Source organism: Sapajus apella, unplaced genomic scaffold, assembly GCF_009761245.1.
Source record: "Sapajus apella isolate SASKATOON/1434 unplaced genomic scaffold, GSC_monkey_1.0 scaffold58, whole genome shotgun sequence".
NCBI classification, from domain to species: Eukaryota; Metazoa; Chordata; class Mammalia; order Primates; family Cebidae; genus Sapajus; species Sapajus apella.
Genome location: NW_022436998.1, coordinates 6,662,841 through 6,681,934, shown reverse-complemented (window position 1 = coordinate 6,681,934; position 19,094 = coordinate 6,662,841). Strand labels below are relative to the sequence as shown.

The 19,094-nt window shown below is 41.9% G+C and overlaps 1 protein-coding gene and 1 long non-coding RNA gene across 2 annotated transcripts; one reads left to right on the top strand and one right to left on the bottom strand.

The window, feature by feature from the left end:
* Positions 1-430: 430 nt before the first annotated feature.
* Positions 431-18,326, bottom strand: ACTA2 (actin alpha 2, smooth muscle). Its single transcript, XM_032245595.1, has 9 exons — positions 18,052-18,326; positions 14,100-14,251; positions 12,575-12,703; positions 9,536-9,646; positions 7,545-7,629; positions 6,674-6,835; positions 4,986-5,177; positions 3,245-3,426; positions 431-727 (listed from the first exon to the last, which is right to left on the bottom strand). Exons 2-9 carry the CDS (start codon positions 14,226-14,228, stop codon positions 584-586), a joined length of 1,134 nt encoding a protein of 377 aa, XP_032101486.1. The 5' UTR covers positions 14,229-14,251; positions 18,052-18,326; the 3' UTR covers positions 431-583.
* LOC116528371 lies at positions 6,835-11,181 on the top strand. Its single transcript, XR_004259001.1, has 2 exons — positions 6,835-7,059; positions 7,383-11,181. It is a non-coding gene; the product is annotated as an uncharacterized LOC116528371 (long non-coding RNA).
* Positions 18,327-19,094: the final 768 nt, after the last annotated feature.

Here is a 19,094-nt window from a genome sequence, read left to right as displayed (position 1 = left end):
TATATATATATGTATCTCTAATATATACATATTTATGTGTGTGTGTGTGTGTATATATATATATATATTTTTATATGTGTGTGTGTAATTGTTATTTTATTTTTACCTATCAGGTTACCAGCAATGGGATTATCAATAGAAAGCAATATAATCACTCTGCAACTTCTGAAGTGCTGTGGATTATCCCATACGCTTTAATCCATGTTATTTTTAAAATATCCCATGTATTCTCAAATTCTTCCTCTTTACAGAACCCAAGTGCAGATCCCCACCTTAGGTAACGATGTGATTCTACCCTTTGCCTGAGAAACGTATCCATCCTAATTGTCATGTGTTCAGCTGGACCACTAGATGAAGCCATCCTGTAATAAGTGAGGTCAAGCTAACAAATGCTGTTAGTCTGGTATTGATCGGAGGCCAACACTGGAAGTTACCAGTAGCATATTTCAGATTTATTAAAAAACACATAGGTAACGAGTCAGACAGAGCATTGTCTAGGAATGATTTGGAAAAGAACTGAAGGCATGATTCCACAGAACATTCACAGTTGTGTGCTAGAGACAGAGAGGAGCAGGGAAGTGTTTTAGAAGCATTTGCGGTGGACAATGGAAGGCCCAGCTTCATCATATTCCTGTTTGCTGATCCACATCTGCTGGAAGGTGGACAGAGAGGCCAGGATGGAGCCACCGATCCAGACAGAGTATTTGCGCTCCGGAGGGGCAATGATCTGTCAGTCAAGATGAAAAAGAGGGGTCATTAGTGTCATCATTAGTGCAGTTGTTAGTGCGGTAGGACAGAGCCTGGGTGTTCTACCATGGCAGTAGTTTCTTGTTCAGCAAGGACCCGGGCTTGTCTGTTAGATGGCAATTGTGTCCTAATTGTGTCATGTTCTTGGAAGGACCGCCAGAGGGAGCTAGGGATTTAGAAATTCTTCAGTAAGCACTTTCGTTTTTCTCATCTGTAACTCCTCGACCACATTATTGAGCAAACTGAGAGTTGGCCCCAAATCCAACCATGGCCCCCACTTAAGAGCACTGGCAATGCTTCTGGTTTCCATGAGCTCTGCCTCAGAGTTCAACACCACACACTTTCTGTAGAAATAAGCCCTAGCCTATTCAAAAAAGAACGTTTTGTTTTGTTTTGTTTTGTGTGTGTGTGTTTTTTTTTATTGAGACAGAGTCTCGCTCTGTCGCCAGGCTGGAGTGCAGTGGTGCAATCTCAGCTCACTGCAACCTCTGCTTCCTGGGTTCAAGTGATTCTCCTGCCTCCGCCTTGCAAGTATCTGGGACTACAGAAGTTTTAATTGTGCTAGGACTTAACTATACAAATATTTTTCCACATGGTGAAAAATGAACTACCACTCTCTGAAATTTCATCCAGATGCTCTGTTTAGCACTGGGGGACTCAGGATCCCCTGTTGGGGACATTCCCTTGCAATAGGTGCCTCTTAAGCTGCACTGGTTGGCCTTCCTGAGTACACAGGCCTAACATGCAAGGCATGCTCGTGTTTCTTAAATGAATGAATGGTTTACACATAGAGAACAGTGAAAACTGTGGTGAACCAGTTTCATCTTTATCTTCTGAGCTCTGCTTGAGCATTTACTTCTTAAGACAAAGTACTGATATTTACTGAGCACTAAACTATATGCCAAACACTATGCTAAGCGTTTTACATGTATTATCTCATTTAATTCTCATAAACATCTTGAAGAATAAGTCTTAAATTAGTACCATATTACATATGAAGAAACAGAGGCTGAGACAGTTTAAGTAACTGGCCCAGGTAACACTGGTTACATCAGTGTCAGATCCAATATTCAAACCTGGGTTCTCCCAGGTGTTTTTTTGTTTTGGTTTAAAAATAACTTTTTATTCTGGGACAATTCTAGATTTTCAAAAAAGTTGCAACGAATTTAATATAGTTTGGGTATCTCCTCCAAATCTCAGTTGAGATGTAAGCCTCAGTGTTGGAGGTGGGGCCTGGTGGGAGGTGTTTGGATCACGGGGGTGGATCTCTCATGAAATGGCTTAGCGCCCTCTCCTTGGTGATAAACGAGCTCTCCTTCTGAGTTCACACGAGATCTAGTCATTTCAAGCTATGTGGCACCTTATCCCCAGGCCTGCTGTCTCTGTTGTTCCTGCATTTGCCATGTGAGGTGCCTGCTCTTGCTTCGCCTTCCACCGTGATTCTAAGTTTTCTGAGACTGAGGCCGCCCCAGAAGCTGATGCTAGAGCTATGCTTCCTGTATAGCCTGCAGAACTGTGAGCCAAGTAAATCTCTTTTCTTTGTAAATTACTCAAGTCGTAGGTATTTCCTTATAGCAATACAAGAACAGCCTATTACAAATTATGTGGGAGTTCCCATAGGTCCCTTATCCAGTTTCATTTTCGCCTGATGTTATAGTCTTCTTGTCTTGGTTTTTCCTTGTTCTCTATACAATCTTACTACCTCAGGGCCCAAAGGTTCACATTCATTTCTATTTAAGAAGCCACGTTTGGAGAATTGGGAACTGCTCAACTCTCCCAATAGCCTCTCTCTGAAATCAACCCTCAACCAGATTAACTCTGTAGTGAGCCCACCTGCTGGCTTCATTTGCCTCCCTCTGGTGTGAGAGTCAGAGGGGGTAAGAGCTGTTCAGAACAGCATCTGAGAAACACAAACTCTGTTGGAAAATAGTCTCTCTTCTCTCACCCTGAAGTCTTTTAAGGCAGGACTACCCAGAGCCTATCATGGAGAGAGAAAGTGCATGTTTTAGTCAGAACACTCTCTAATGTTAGCTGCATACCCCTTCTAAAAAATAGAAGGGAGTGCAAAGAGGAGATAATTTGCTTAAATATCCACACCTGTGAACTACAGTAGCCTTGCCCCTCTTCCTACTTCCTGTGATATGAGTCAGAGGGCCCCAAGTGTGGCCTTCTGGCTTCAGAGAGTGATAATAGCCTTTGTGAAGTCACCAGCCACAGGTAAGTTTGCCTACAAAGAATTATCTCCGTTTTGTTTGTTTGCAGCTGCTGAAAGTAGCTGATAGACAAGGATAAATATAGATCAAATTTTGTATAAAGTCACTCAATTTATCTTATGAACTGGATTGACTTACAGCCTGTAAAATATCTGTGTCTACTACCTACCCCTAAAACCTGCAATTGCATCTCACCAAAATACAGTCTCTGAAGAGTTCTTGTCTGTGGTTATAGGGCTGACCATGCTGGCAGCATTGCCACTGGGTCTGTCACTGAACAGTACCTTGATCTTCATGGTGCTGGGCGCTAGGGCTGTGATCTCCTTCTGCATTCGGTCGGCAATGCCAGGGTACATAGTGGTGCCTCCCGATAGGACATTGTTAGCGTAGAGGTCCTTCCTGATGTCAATATCACACTTCATGATGCTGTTGTAGGTGGTTTCATGGATGCCTGCAGACTCCATCCCTGGAAAGAGACACAGGTCATGGTCCTTAGGTGGAGGGTAGAACCCAGGCTAGGCATGAAAGACCAGACTTGAGCATCTGGATAGTCTTGCAGTGGACTGAGGCTGGGAAGACATAGTGATCTAGAAGCCACCTGTCTGAGAGACTAAAGGGCCTTGTTATGCTCTGTGTCTTCCTGACTCTCTTCTAATGAGGGAGCCCTGCTATAGCGTCCTGAGGTGTGGGCTACAACAGGGTATCAGGTATCACTGAGGTTTTTTTGTTTTTTTGAGACAGAGTCTTGCTCTGTCACCCAGGCTGGAGTGCAGTGGTGCAATCTCGGCTTACTGCAGCCTCTGCCCATGAGGCTCCAGCAGTTCTCCTGCCTCAGCCTCCTGGGTAGCTGGGATTACAGGCACATGCCACCACACCAGGCTAATTTTTGTACCTACAGTAGAGACGGGGTTTATCCATGTTGGCCAGGCTTGTCTTGAACTCCCAGCCTCAGCTGATCCACCTGCCGTGGCCTCCCAAAGTGCTGGGATCACAGGTGTGAGCCACCGTGCCTGGCCTCACTGACTTTTTAATAGACTCACTACTTACTCTGTGTGGTTTAAATAAGCAGTGAAGCCTTCTGATTCCCTGCAAAGCTTCCACACTGAGACAGTGTTGCAGCCACTCTTCAGAGCTCTCCCAGGTCTCTGACAGCTGCCTTACATCTGCCCCAACCCCTAAAGCTAATGGGGCTGGATTATCAGGAAAACATTTTATCCTATTTAGGCAAAGGCTCATTTTTTCCAACCTTGTTAACATATTATTTTTGGTGGGGGGTCTGGACTTTTGTTAATTTCTGATACAGGTGTTTTGAAAAAAACCTTAGGTGGCCCTTCATCTTCTGCAGTGCTGTGACATAATGATACTGTTAACAATAGCACTACCTGATTATTAATTACTAGTGATATCTGATCATTATTGAATGCTTGCTTTTGCCAGGCAGTGGGCTAAGTGCTCCATATCTATCTCGTGTAATTCTCACAGCCATCCTAGGACATATGTAATATTATAGTCTCCACTTTATACATGAGGAGACCAGTTGGGGTGGCTAAGTGACTGTCCCAAGATCAAGACAACTAAGACTGAAACCCAGCCTCACCCCTCTCTGAGTCTTCCTCTGTAAACAACTATGCGAACCTGTCTCTCCAAGACAATGTGAATGTAGGAGCAGACTCACTTTGGGTGTGCTTCTGTTTTTCTCTTCCACTAGCATTCCCAAATTCTCATCATCAGCACATTCTCCCTACTCTTTCCACTGTCTCCAAAGCACAAGCATTATTTAATTATTTCATCATACACCAAGAATGCGTTGGGCTTAACTGTGACATAGTGTTTTCTTAGGAATAAAACTTCTTTCCTGGCCTCTGTATGTCTTCTCACCTTGAAAATGTGGCACTTTCCCTTTCTCTGGTTTAGAAATGTTTTGGTCTTGGGGGAACTGTCACTTGCCTCCATGTGCTGGAGGCTGGCTTGATATGGGAGAGGACAGTGACTCCTCTTCCCGGGAAAAGAACATTTGTTGCCTACCGATGAAGGACGGCTGGAACAGGGTCTCTGGGCAGCGGAAGCGTTCATTTCCGATGGTGATCACTTGCCCATCAGGCAGCTCGTAACTCTTCTCAAGGGAGGAGGAGGATGCGGCAGTGGCCATCTCATTTTCAAAGTCCAGAGCTACGTAACACAGTTTCTCCTTGATGTCCCGAACGATCTCACGCTCAGCTGTCAATCAGATACAGACATTGTGGCAAACATTAGGGTCTGCACAGGTGGAAAGATCCATCTGCCCTACTTCAGTCTCACCCTCAAGACTTGGGCCTCCAAAACATGTGTCAGTTCAGTATTCTGCAATCCAAAATCCATGATGATAATGACGTAGTAGGGCCACCAGGGAACCACCTCTGTTCCTAGCACAGTGTCTCACACATAGTAGGCCTTCAGTATGCATTGTCTGGGGAATGCATATCAAGAATAAAATGAGCTAGCTAGAGAAAGGCACACAGTAGGGAATCCTCTTGTACTATAACTTTTTTTTGTTTGTTTGCAGGATAACTACCCTCTTTATATATGTTATTTTATAACAGAGAGTTTATTTTCAGTTAACCAGGAAGTCTTATGCTAAATCAGCTCCTCAGGGGCCTCACAGTTTTCAGAAAGCCCAAGATCATGTTGCCTAGGGTAGTAGATAGCAGCTCCAACCTCTGGCACGTTTCTCACCCTCCAGTAAAAGGTGGTGCGGGCTCAGGACCAGGCTAGTCAAAAGGTTTTAGTGGTGCATACTGAAAGAGATAAGGAGGAAGTAGGCAGGCAGAGACCTTTCAGACTTCTGCTCTCTGAAGTTCTAGGCTCTTACTTATAGCTGAGGCTCTGCGAACATTTTAGAGGTATCTTGGGATTCATGTAGGGAGCACAGGAGAAATGCAATTATTCAACTTCATATTGCAAGTGGGGACTTTAACAGTGGCAGGGCTCAAGCTTGGAGATTAAAATAAGCGTCAAATTTGGAGCATAAAATAAGCCTCAGGCATGTTCAGAAACCTACACATTTGGACAATACCAAATTGCTGAGGGGAGGGCAGGTATCTGAAGCCACCAACACTGAGGACATACTGTGTTGCTGGCAATGCCTGACACTTTCCTCTAGTGAGGGAGGACTGGGTGTACCGTCTTAGAATCTGAATACACATGTGTCGCTGTGTTAGCTATTAATATGTATCATTGTTAATAGCTAACAATTATTGAATGCTTACTCTGTGCCAAGTATTCCACATGCATTCTCTCATTTAATATTCATAACAATCATGTGATATAGGATCTATTATTATCCCCATTTTACAAATAAAGAGACTATGGTCGGTTAACTTGTCCAAGCTCACAGAGCTACTGAGTAGCAGAGTTAGGACTCAGGTCCTGTCACAGTGTCTCCTGCCAATCACCATACCATGCAATCTTCAGTCTCTGCACAATCTTCTTCTATTTGTTAATGGAGGGGATTAAAAAAAGGTCAAGTATACAACACTGACCAATGCATAACACTAGGTGTCAGTAACTGTTCTCCTCAAGGAAATATTAAAGATGTGTTTTGCTGTGTGCATTAGAGCCAGGCCTTGCCATTTGCAAATCTTCATCCCATCATCTCCTTGCTTAGTGAGGATGGTCCTGGAAGTTCCTGAGCAACACACTGCTCCCTTCTCCCCTGGGTCTCCCACAGGCCTCACCGGTAGTAACAAAGGAATAGCCACGCTCAGTCAGGATCTTCATGAGGTAGTCAGTGAGATCTCGGCCAGCCAGATCCAGACGCATGATGGCATGGGGCAAGGCATAGCCCTCATAGATGGGGACATTGTGGGTGACACCATCTCCAGAGTCCAGCACGATGCCTGGGAGGCAATTGGGTATTATAGGAGTCACTACAGCAGCTGGCATGTGCTTACTTGCTGGTCAAGTAGAGGGAAGCCTTCAGGGAGGGGGAATTTCTGAACCTCTTAATTGAAGAGAGAAAAGAGGGCATGTGATGGGAGAGGCGAGGTGGGACAGGGCTCGGGGAAGATGAATAAAAGGGAAGAACAGGAAGAGGAAAACAGTAGAAAAGGTTCAGCTAGAAGTAAGAGGTTGGGCCGGGCGCGGTGGCTCACGCCTGTAATCCCAGCACTTTGGGAGGCCGAGGCGGGTGGGATCACAAGGTCAAGAGATCGAGACCATCCTGGTCAACATGGCGAAACCCTGTCTCTACTAAAAATACAAAAAATCAGCTGGGCATGGTGGTGCGTGCCTGTAATCCCAGCTACTCAGGAGGCTGAGGCAGGAGAATTGCCTCAACCCAGGAGGCGGAGGTTGCAGTGAGCCAAGATTGTGCCATTGCACTCCAGCCTGGGTAACAAGAGTGAAACTCTGTCTCAAAAAAAAAAAAAAAAAAAAAAAAAGAAGTAAGAGGTTAAGGGCTTATTTTGAACACAAGATATTTTAGGGCTGGCTTCAGCCTGGTCAATTCTAACTCAGCCCAGTCATCACCCCCATGTGTTTATGACCATGCAATCACATATCTGGAGGTGCACTCCAACAAGCTTCCCGTCCCTCCCAGCCACCTACCGGTTGTACGTCCAGAGGCGTAGAGGGACAGCACTGCCTGGATAGCCACATACATGGCTGGGACATTGAAAGTCTCAAACATAATCTGCAAAGCAATCCAAAGAGCTGAGTAAGTGAAGGTGCCCATCTGACAAAGAATGGTCAGGAGGGTACACCTGGTTGATGGATGCAGAGGGGCCTGACCCATTCTGGGCAGAGGAGGCCAAAGTAAGAAGGATCAGAACATCCCTGGTCACGTAAAGAAGAGAAATGAAGGTGTGAATGGGGAACCATGACATTAGTGACCTGGCAGGGTGGGAAGCAGAAGAAGCAGTGTGCACACAGGCTTGGCCAAGGGAAAGGAACGTCTAGCTTCTGGCTCTGATCCTGGCTTTGACTAATAGTCACCAAAGTAACAGTTAACTAATAGTGGCATCATTCCAGGTCTCTTAACTGTACACAGAGGAGGAGCTTGGACTAAATGGGCTCTCCAGCTTTTCCAGTGTAGACAACCTAGGGTTTGTTAACTATATCAAGGCCAGAAGAAAAAGAGAAGATAACATCCAGGTTTTGATTTCTCTGCTATAAACAAAGAGATCTTTTAACTCTGAAGTTCAGACTGACTGGGATTAGCCCCATTTCTGTGATTTGCCTGAGGTTCCATTTAATCTGTCCCACTTTTTTATATAGTGTGGGTCAGTGCTGACTCTAGAATCTGAGGCCATTCTGACTGCAGTGGGAGAGGCCTTGAATCCTGGAAGACAGGAACTGCCCACTGGTAACAGAGGACCACACAGACAGTCAATGCCCCAGTTCATGTAGTCCAGGGACAAGATTAGAACTCAAGCCCCTCCAGGTCACTGGTGAGAAGTTTGTGAATCAGGAGATGTCCAGGGGTCTTCATTTCTCCATCTGTAAGACCTTTCCTGCTCTATTACCCAGAATGTCTGACATCATTTGCTAGCGAAGCATAATTTCCAATCTTTTTTTGTTTTTTGCCCTCACACCATTCTCAGGAGCAATAAGTCATCAGAAGCAACATCTCTTGCTACATGCAGTGATTCTCAGGCACACAGATGTTCCCCTGTGGAGAACACGTGCTAGTGTGTTGGTACAAGCACCAGGAGCTACTCTGAGGGAAAGGCTTTGCAGTTATTTACATTTATGATTCTCCAATGCTGGAAGATCATGGATCAATCCCAGGCTCTGCCAGTTCTAGCTGTGTGACCCTGGAAGAATCACTTAATGTATCTGAGCCTTGATTTCTTCATTTATGTAATCAGTATAATCATAGATCCTGCTTCACATTGCTAGAACTTAAAGAGACAGTGAATGTAAAATGCTGAGCCTAGTACTTGACCATAGCAAGTATAGAATTGACATTAGATGCTGTTATTTAATAGCTCATCCAAACTAGAAAACTCCTCTGTCTGGTGGACTGGATGGGATTGTATTCTAAGGTTTTGAGCTTCAGACAAATAACAATAATGACAATGATTATTATTATTTGTTGGGTGTTTATTAGGCACCATGTGACACATCCGTCATTTCACCTCATTAATGTTCATATCAATCCTTTGAAAAATGATAATATTACTCCCAACTTATAAACAAGAAAACTGAGGCTCTGGGAAATTAACTGGGTTCTTTAAGGTCACACAACTAATAAGACATATCCTAGATATGCCTGACTCCAGAACCCAAATTCCTATTGTATGTGATGCTACATTTTGAAGTGACTTCTCCTTAGACATTTTAACTTTAACATAGCCCCTTTTCAATGAAATATTTTAAATTTCCTATTGCTTTTTGAGGCAACGGGCTGGTCCCTGCAAGAAGGCTGCAAGTACCATCAAGCTGTTTCTGTTCTTTGGAATCCCTGAGTTCACTGAAGGTTGTTAGTCTGTTGGTGGACTGCTGGCCCTGGCCTTCTCTCTGCTGCCCTGCATAGCTCCTTTCTAACAGAACATTCCCCAGATCCCAAAGTGTTGAGTGCTGGGGTAGATACTTACCTGGGTCATTTTCTCCCGGTTGGCCTTGGGGTTCAGGGGTGCCTCTGTGAGCAGAGTTGGATGCTCTTCAGGGGCAACACGAAGCTCATTGTAGAAAGAGTGGTGCCAGATCTGGTGAGTTGGGGAACAGAGGAGAATCACAATGGTGTGCTATCGTGAGGCCCTGCATTTCCCAAAAAGGGACCAGAAGCTACCAGAAACCAAGACCAAAGGAAATGCTACAAGTATTCATTATGTGTCCATGGTTTTATAGATGCAGAGACTGAAGCTCAAAGTGTGTAAGTACCTTCTTGAAGGATTCACATCTAGTGAGCAGAATCCCTAACCCAGATCTGTGAGGCAAGATAGTACAGTGGTTAAGGGCACAAATCTTGGCCCAACTTGGCTATTTCATGGATGTATGAGCTTAGGCAAGTTTTTAACCCTTCTCAGCTCCAGTCTCATGATTGGTAATAGGAAGATGAAAATACTTAGTGTGTAACTCATTGGGTCTTTGTACAAATAAATAAGGTAACCCTTAAGTTATTGTTTAGCCCAGTGCCTGGCCAAGAATCAATGTTATTATCATTCAACTCTATTTTCTTTGTTATCTCTTTCCATTTTAGTTAATGTTCATGGGAAAATGATTTAATTTTGTAAATAAAAAGACAAATGAATGCATACATGAATAAATGAAGCTTACTTGAAAACCTAATCACCACTTTTAATGCTTCTAGAGAAGTTGGCCTTTGCAATGTACATGGAGAAGAGAACTGAGCTCCTTGCCTCTTGCCTCCATGAGAGTCAAGATGAAAAAGGCTTCCTCTATCAGCACACTTTGGATCTTCCACTCCCAGTCAGACATTTGGCCTTAGGTGTTTCCAAAAGACCTATTCCTGTGTATAGTGTATCTATGTGAAGGTACTTTGGACATAATTACATTTGCTTTATGGTTGGGCACTCTCTTTAATTCCTGGATGCCAAAAAGAAACCATTGCAAAAAGGACTAAATTAATTAATCTTTAAAAGCATGAAAATTCTCCACCAAAGCCAGGAATATGAGATTCATCCAAAACTAAAACAGAGCAAAACAAGAACTGCTGGTAAAAGCTTATAAATTAGCAAAAACAAGATTAGCTTTAAAGACTATCTTATTCCAGTTTCTCTTGTTTTGGATTTGTGGTTTCTAGAAAGGAAATGAAACTTCTAAAAGTTTTGTTTCTTTGGTGGAGTCAAAGCAGCAGAATGCTTAAGAAATCCTGCCAGTCACAACAAGCACCCCTTCTCCTTCTCCCTCTCTTTCTCTTCACCCCCACCAGAAGGTACTTTGAATTTAAATTTTAGAAATAAGAAATTTTTTGTTGTTCCAATATTCTCTCCCTAGGAGGATACATTCTAAGATGCTATCAGCTCCATGGAGAAATTCTAAAAGAGTATTTTCCTACTGATTTTAATATTTTTTTCTCTGTGCACACTGGGAAATCTTACCAAATCTAGAATCCTCAATTAAGCAAATCTACTGATATGTAATTTTTATAGAAAGATAGAGGTTGAAGCATTACTATTGATAAATTCTAGTAACATTATATATTTTTCTTTTGTGTGTGTGTATGTGTGTGTAGCAGTGAGCTAATAGATAAATAAAAGGCCAGATGTTGTGATTCTGATATATCTTATTTCATTTAACATTTTTTATGTCACTTTCTCATTATTTTTTCTCTTTTTCTCTGATCACTGTATCTGTAATGCTTAATGACCAAACGTCAAAATCTTAGAAGTTAGCTCTTCTTTTCATTAGCTCTTTTATAAGTGTCTGGGAGATAAAGCCTCATTTAATGCAACACAGAGAAATAATTTTTAAAATATTTATTGTATAGCTTTTTACAGTGGCTGTTGTGTTTCAGCATGTGGAGAGGCATTCAGAAATGTACCAAATCTACAATGCTACAGTCCTGTTTACTATAGTGAAAACTAAAACACTTTTAATTTAGACGTTTAGTGTAAGTTAATGAAAACCTTTCAAGAATAGGCTGATTAAGGCTATTCCCAGCATTTCAACTCCTCATGAGCTGTATTGCACTGGAAGGGATAGCCATGCAGTCCCTGATGAGAATGAAAGGAAGGTTATTCTCTGAGCTGCTGCTCATGCACTGCTTGTCCTAGGAGGGTAACTGAGTTGACATGAGCAACAGGTGATTAATTCCCTGCAGTGGCAAAGGGCTACTCTTCTAATCTACAGAACTGTCATCCTCTAATTAGTTAATAAACCCTAATAGGCAAAGGCATTGTTTTTCTTTTTTTAGAGACAGAGTCTTACTCAGTTGCCCAGGCTGGAATGCAGTTTATGATCAGCTCACTGAAGCTTCAAACTCCTGGGCTCAAATGATCCTACCACCTCAGCCTCCTGAGTAGCTGGGACTACAGTGGCATGCCACCACATACTGTTAATTAAACATTTTCTTTTTTTTTTTTTGAGAGACAGGGTTTTGCTATGTTGCCCAGACTGGTCTCGAACTCCTGGCCACAAGTGATCCAAAGTGTTGGGATTACAGGTGTGAGCCACTGTGCCCTGCAGGACTTTTTCTTCTTTTTCTGAGATAGGGTCTCACTCGGTCACCTAGGCTGGAGTAAGATCTCAGCTACTGCACGCTCAATCTCTCAGGCTCAGGTGATCCTCCCACCTCAACGTCCCAAGTAGCTGGGACAGAGGTGCCTGGCTAATTTAGTTTATTTTTTGTAGAGACAGGATCTTACTATGTTGCCCAGGCTGTTCTCAAACTCCTGGGCCAAGTGATCCTCCCACCATGGACCCCCAAAGTGTTGACATTACAGATGTAAGCAAGCATGCCTGGCAAGAGATTTTTTTTTTTTCTGTAAAGATTCATTTCAGGATTTGTTTTTTTCAATGGGTAATAACCCAGAATGAACATTAACAAGTAAAAGTACAGTTGAGCAATGTGAGCCAGTTATTTCCCCCAGCAGAAGTGTGGGGGTTTGTATCAGAGAACACAGGGAGTAGTATGCATCCTGAGGGCCGAAGCTGCAGCAAACCTCCCATACCTTTTCCATGTCGTCCCAGTTGGTGATGATGCCGTGTTCTATCGGGTACTTCAGGGTCAGGATTCCTCTTTTGCTCTGTGCTTCATCACCCACGTAGCTGTCTTTTTGTCCCATTCCCACCATCACCCCCTAAAAAGGTTCAACACATTATCAGTTTGCATCTCCCAAAACTTGTGGATTGATTACAGTCAAGCCACAAAGTTTAAATCATTGAGATGGAAAGTTCCTCTTCTGATTATTAGTAACTATAAACATATTGAGTCTCATTGTCACTATGCTCTTAAGCAATGTTCTGTGGTTGATTAGAAAAAGACCTGAATTGCCTCCAAATAACAAGAGGTGTTGGGGGAACGTCAAGTTTATATTTTTTATCTCTTATGTTCCTTGATGAGCTTTTATAGGGCAGAGATCATGTCTGTCTTTTTCATCACTATAGCAAATTGCATGGCACATATTTGGCACTCGATAATTATTTGTTGAAAGAATGTATACAATTTTACATATTCGTTAAATGGCATTTTGTATCTTATAAATCCTTTAAGCTGTACTTTTAAAGTTATTACCTACCAAAAAGAATATGAGTATTGTTTTCTATTACAAGTGAAAGCATTGCATCTACAAGTAACCACTTGAGGCTTGATTTCTAATGGATAAATTCATACCAATCAACTGTGAAGACATTTGCTTAAGCTAGTCAGCTGCATTTTTAAAAAATCATTAAGATGAAGCTTTTAAAAAATTATTGTTACTAGATTTTAAATCACACTGGAGTAGCTGTTTTAGAACTACAAAACAGCCGTGGCTACTGTGGATCCATAAAATAATGGCTTGTGCAGAAAATCTCCACTGCATAAAGATCAACAAATTCAGACAGACTGCATTCATTGGGAGAGGTTTATATTATTTATTCTTGTGAATATATCCCAAGCTGAGAGGCATAAACATCCATCAGATAGCCTCAATGCACAAAATATACTTCCGATGTGGAGGAGAATTTCTGAGATGCAATTACTGAGTTTTACCATATGACTGTCACCAATACTTTGTTTACACATAATATGTAAAATTACCATGTGCCTGCCCAAATATATTTTGTTGACAGCTAATATTATATAAAATTGCATTTGGTATCAATGCTTGCTTTCATCTAACATCAAGCTCTGTATGGCTAAGTGACCTGGGCTTTTATTTAGTTTCTTTCCAAAGAGTAGTTTTGGTATACATCAGGATAATGTATAAGCATTTCTGATGGTGATTAGATGATTTTGATGATGATGATGACTATATTTAGACAAAAAGGACACATGAAAAAGAGGCAGACTTTGTATCCAATAGACACCCATTAGATAATCTGTCTACATTGTATGTGAAATTGGCATTTACTCTGGACCTTAATCATCAGAGGTATATTTTTACAAGGTTACATAGCTCCTAGGCAGAAAGAGATAGACAATCAGTGGATACACATGGACACAGAGGAACCTAATCTATAGCCCTGTTCTGTTCCAATCATAATTTTCCTTACCTGATGTCTGGGACGTCCCACAATGGAAGGGAAAACAGCCCTGGGGGCATCATCCCCAGCAAAGCCGGCCTTACAGAGCCCAGAGCCATTGTCACACACCAAGGCAGTGCTGTCCTCTTCTTCACACATAGCTGGAGCTGCTTCACAGGATTCTACAGAAAACAGGGAGGAAGCAGTCTTTGCTGTAACTGGGCATTTGTGGCACTTACCTGACAACTCCCACCTCCAAGGCTGGGTTTGGGGCCCTTCCTCTGTTCTCCTAGTGCTCCCTGCTGACCCTTATCTAATATAGCATGTATCTGGAAGTACTTCAGTTAGACTGTAAGCTTTCAGTAAGGTGAAACTCTGACTTCCAAATCTCTGACTTCCATGTTTATATAACTTTAGTATAGTGGCCGGCATATCATGTGTTCTCATGAGCACTTTAGAGCTGGACCGAGCCAGTGAATGAATTAACAAACTGCAGAGCACAGATGGGAATTCTAGACTCTGAGACCAGATCTTTGCAGAGACAAGTTGCCTACCTTATGTTAAAGAAGCATCAAGATTGTCCTGTCTGTATCAACCCAAATGCCCATTTTTCTAGATAAGCCCATTTTCTATTTTTGAAATTTTTTTCAAAGCTAGACTTTTGAGGGAGAGGCAGCATGTGAAAATTTAGAAATATTAAAATGGTAAAGTGTTTAATGGAAATATTTAAAGAGAAAATCTTTTTTGAATCATGAGGACTTTCATTTTACTTCAGAGAAGCTTTGAAATAAGTCAAAATTTTATGAGAACATGCTTTAAATTTTAGGGGCTGCAATTATCCGCTGTTTATAAAAGTTACTGTTAAGCTAAAAGTCCAACAAGTGAGGGTGAGCCTGATGGATTATATATCATATGGTAGACTACTGCCATTAAAAAGGTTGAGTAAAACGACAAGCAAAGCTAGTTCCTATGTAAGAGTAATAGGTTAGAGAAAGTAACATTGTATACCCCGTTAAAATATATTTTTATGTACTGCAAAAAGATTAATCATATTTACCAGGATGTTAACTGGGGCTATTTTCAAGTGGTAGGTTTTGTAGGTGTTTTTATTTATCTCCCCTTGGTTCTGTCATATTTTTAACATTTTCTAAACTCAATGTGCATTTCTTTGGTAACGAAATTTTAAATAACACACTTTATGCTTGGATGCTTTCATAAAATTAGAAAGGCTGGAGCAGAATATCAACTTACAAATTTGAGAAATGGAAGGCATATTAGAGGACATTTTCATCCAATGCTCTCTCATTTTCACAAATAAGAAAATACAGAAGTGATTGCTCAAGGGCACACAGGGCATTGGAGGTTGCGCTTTAGCCACATATCAGGACCCTTTGGCTACCCCTTGGCTTCCAGTTCAAGATCTCTTCCACTTTTCTAATCACAATTATTAGGTGGAAATGTTCCATTAAGAGATGGACACCCAGAATTCTCTGCCTGGCATCGAGATCTCAATTAGGATTTCAAATGGAGAAAATGTCTTCTTTTAAATGGGTGAATTGATTGCACATACAAATCCATATTTTTTAAAAGGCAGTTCTTTTAAGGAAACTTCTGAGAAGTAGTGAAATAAAATAGCTATCACAGAGTTGGAGTTCTGCCAAAACATTCCCACAGAATCAAAGCTGTGTCTTGCCAGAGGCCTAGAACTTCCTTAGCAGTACTTCATGTAAAATAACCCTTTGCAAAAAACGTAAAACTAAACTGAGATTTGTTTTAAAGTCAAGGCATGTAACATTATCTTCAACTGACAAGGAAATCAAGGCTTAAGGAGATAAAGTGACTTGTCCAAGAGCCTTGAACTGATGCATTTAGGACAATGGCAATTTCAGATCACAGTGATGATGAGTTCAGGCTCTGAAGTCAGAAGATTGCCTGGATTTGAGTCCAGGCTCCAACACTTACAAACTGTGATTTTACTTATTTAACATCTCTAAACCACAATTTCCTTACCATAAAACAGTAGTGATCTAAGGACATACCTCAAGGAGTTCTTATGGAGATTGCATTTTTAAAAGTGTTTAATTTACAGCTGCAGAGATGCTGTAAGTTCTTAATACATTCTAATTTTATCATCATTATTATGACTATCACTGCGTGATTATTTTCATTTTCCAGATCTTTTTGTTTCTAACCTTTGCTTTCTTTCCACACTGCTCCAGGCTTAGAATAAAAATACTCAACATGTGGATTCCACTTGCAAGAATGGAAATGGGACTTGCAAATGGTTTGCCCTTTCCTTTCCCACCCTTCTTTTCCCTTTCCAGATGCTGAATTATGTTTGGCATTTGTGCGATTTGGCTTCCCTTATAGCAGATTAAGAAGCTTTAGAAGAGAGGTGAGAACTATAAAGGAGACAAAAGGGAAGAAGCCTAAGAGCCTGGGTTATCTGTCAGAAGCAGCCGGCCCCAGGGGATAAGCAAGCACTCTATGGATGTGCTAAGTGCACTTTCTAAACCAAAAGTAAGGGCTGAAAACAGAATAAAACATTTCAAATAAAGATGGTCTCTGAAAATGGGAAGGTATGATTATAATGAATGCAGGGATATTTTTTAATAACCATTTTGTAGGGCAGTGATGGCTTGGGAGGAAGGGTTGACGATATTCAGAAAAAGTAGGCTGACCCTCAGCATCAGCAAGAATGCAGAAAAATAAATCTCAAAGTTCAGCAAGTGTTTTTTTTTTACTTGGCAAAAAAAAAAAAAAAAGAAAAATGGAAAGAAAATCCAGGAAGAATGTTATAATCTCCAAAAGGAGCACTGTTACTGAAGAAGTCACTGTGTCCCTGGAAAGAGTCAGCTCAGTGGTTTACAGCTCTTCTCTAACCTGAATGAGCAGCTGGATTTGGAGCAATGCATTTCCTAATTAGGTAAAACACGCTGTGTCTGCATTTGGAACTGCACCCGGGTCAGGGGGTTTGCTCCAACTGACTAGAGTGCATCTTGTGCCAAAAATGAGTCGTTGGTGGGAGGGGAAAGAACATTACAGTTCCCAGCTCACTGGTCTTGAAATGCAAACCATATTTAGTCATGAATCACAAAATGCTAGGAAAACCTCAGCATGAAAACTCCAGTCTGGGCTGAAGCTACCAAGCCTTGATTTACAGTGAAGTTCAGCCTGGAGTGGCAGAGCTGCCTCCACAGTCACACTTGCCTCACCAGACTGAGGGGAGCGTTAAGCTGAGAGAAATCCAAACCAGATATTGTGCTGGGAGTTACACACAGCTGTCAGATGCAAGCTCTGTTCCCTCCCTCTTTCTTTGCAGAGAAAAATTCAATTGGTCACCTGCTGTGCTCTGCTGCAAATGATCAGTGTTGCAGATCTGAATATGTAAGGTCACACATACACATTTCCAACGAAAAAGAGATGTACATTTCCAGCAAAAGACACTACTAGTTAGAGCCAGGGAAACCCAGAAGTGAATGCACAAATTCAAGCACAAAGACTAGGCAACTTGTCTCTGTTCACTTCTAAAATCCACTTCTAGACATCTTAGCTGCACCAAAAATACAGCCCAGTGAAAAAGATTCCTATACCAAATCAGAACCAAAAACAAATCTCAGAGTTTCCAGTGCCTAAATTATAAATGAATGTATAACTTACTGCACACAGCTAGCCTGCATACCTGTATTGTGCTGCAAGATCTGGGCTGTTAGTTTAGTATGAACATTTTACAGGTGACATGCATTAATAAAATTTCCCTACTCTTCTGTACCCCCTCCATCAAACCAAACTACATATTAGCTTTGTCTTTAATGTTAGATCATTAAAGCCAAAAGCTATAATCATTTTAGTAGTACAATCTTCATTCAGAAATATCAGTGCATGAACTCAGCCAAATCCCTAAGATGATGTCTTCTTATACTGGGTAATTAAAAGAGCCACTGTAATCAATAAGTCACATCCCTGGCCTGGCGCCACTTACCCTGACAGTGCTTGGCTGGGCTTCTCTGTGCTGGGTGGTGTTCAGGGAAGCTGAATGCTGAAGGGTTATATAGCCTCTTGGCCTGCTCTCCTCCCACTTGCTTCCCAAACAAGGAACAAAGACAGACTTGAGCCTGTCGTTCAGTCTAACACAACCATATAGGGACCTCAGCTCAAAACTCTCTAATCTGGGTGGCCGGAGGCCTGGGTCTCTTCCACTGCATTCCACTGCTCTGCTCATGAAATGGGAGGCAGCTCAGCTGCCTGTGGGAGATAAACACGCCAAGCCTTCAGAACAACTGCAGAAATGCCCAGAGATACTGAGCTAGGGTAATGGGCAAATGCAGGAATGATTTGCACATTCCACAGAGGATGCCAACTTGCCATCACGCTGGCATTTCAGGCCATTTCCTAACAAACTGAGAACAGAAAGGGAGAGAAAGGGGTTGCCTCTGCCTAGCACGGACTTTTAAAAACTATTCTACCATAGTAGCTTGCAAGGAAGAAAGATATTACTTCACTCATCTATTAATACATAGAGTTATGATTTTATGGTAGTCATACTGTATAAATCAAGTTCTTGAGGGATGTGAGTGGAAATAGGAATTGAAGTATCGAGTTGTTGACAGGCCTATGTTTTACAAAGAGGAATTTGGATGTTAGCATTACTATAACTACATTCATTTTTTGGGTGCATTAGCTTTGTCTACTAATTTGTCATTGAGCAATTTAGCAGCATAAGTAGGGACCATCCTTTGATGAGAGCGACTTCCCAGCAGCCTGTCACAGAAGCACTTTGGAAAAGAAAGGAGATTGTTCAAAGGAAGCCTGTCTAGCCCTCCTGTTTCCCCACTAACCTACTTTACAAGAAGTAGAGAAATCAGGTGACATAGTTTGGTTCTACGTCCCCACCCAAATCTCATCTCAAATTGTAATCTCCATAATCCCCATGTGTCAAAAGAAAGGCCAGGTGGGAGGTGACTGGATCATGGGGACGTTTTCTCCCATGCTGTTCTCATGATAGCGAGTGAATTCTCACGAGAT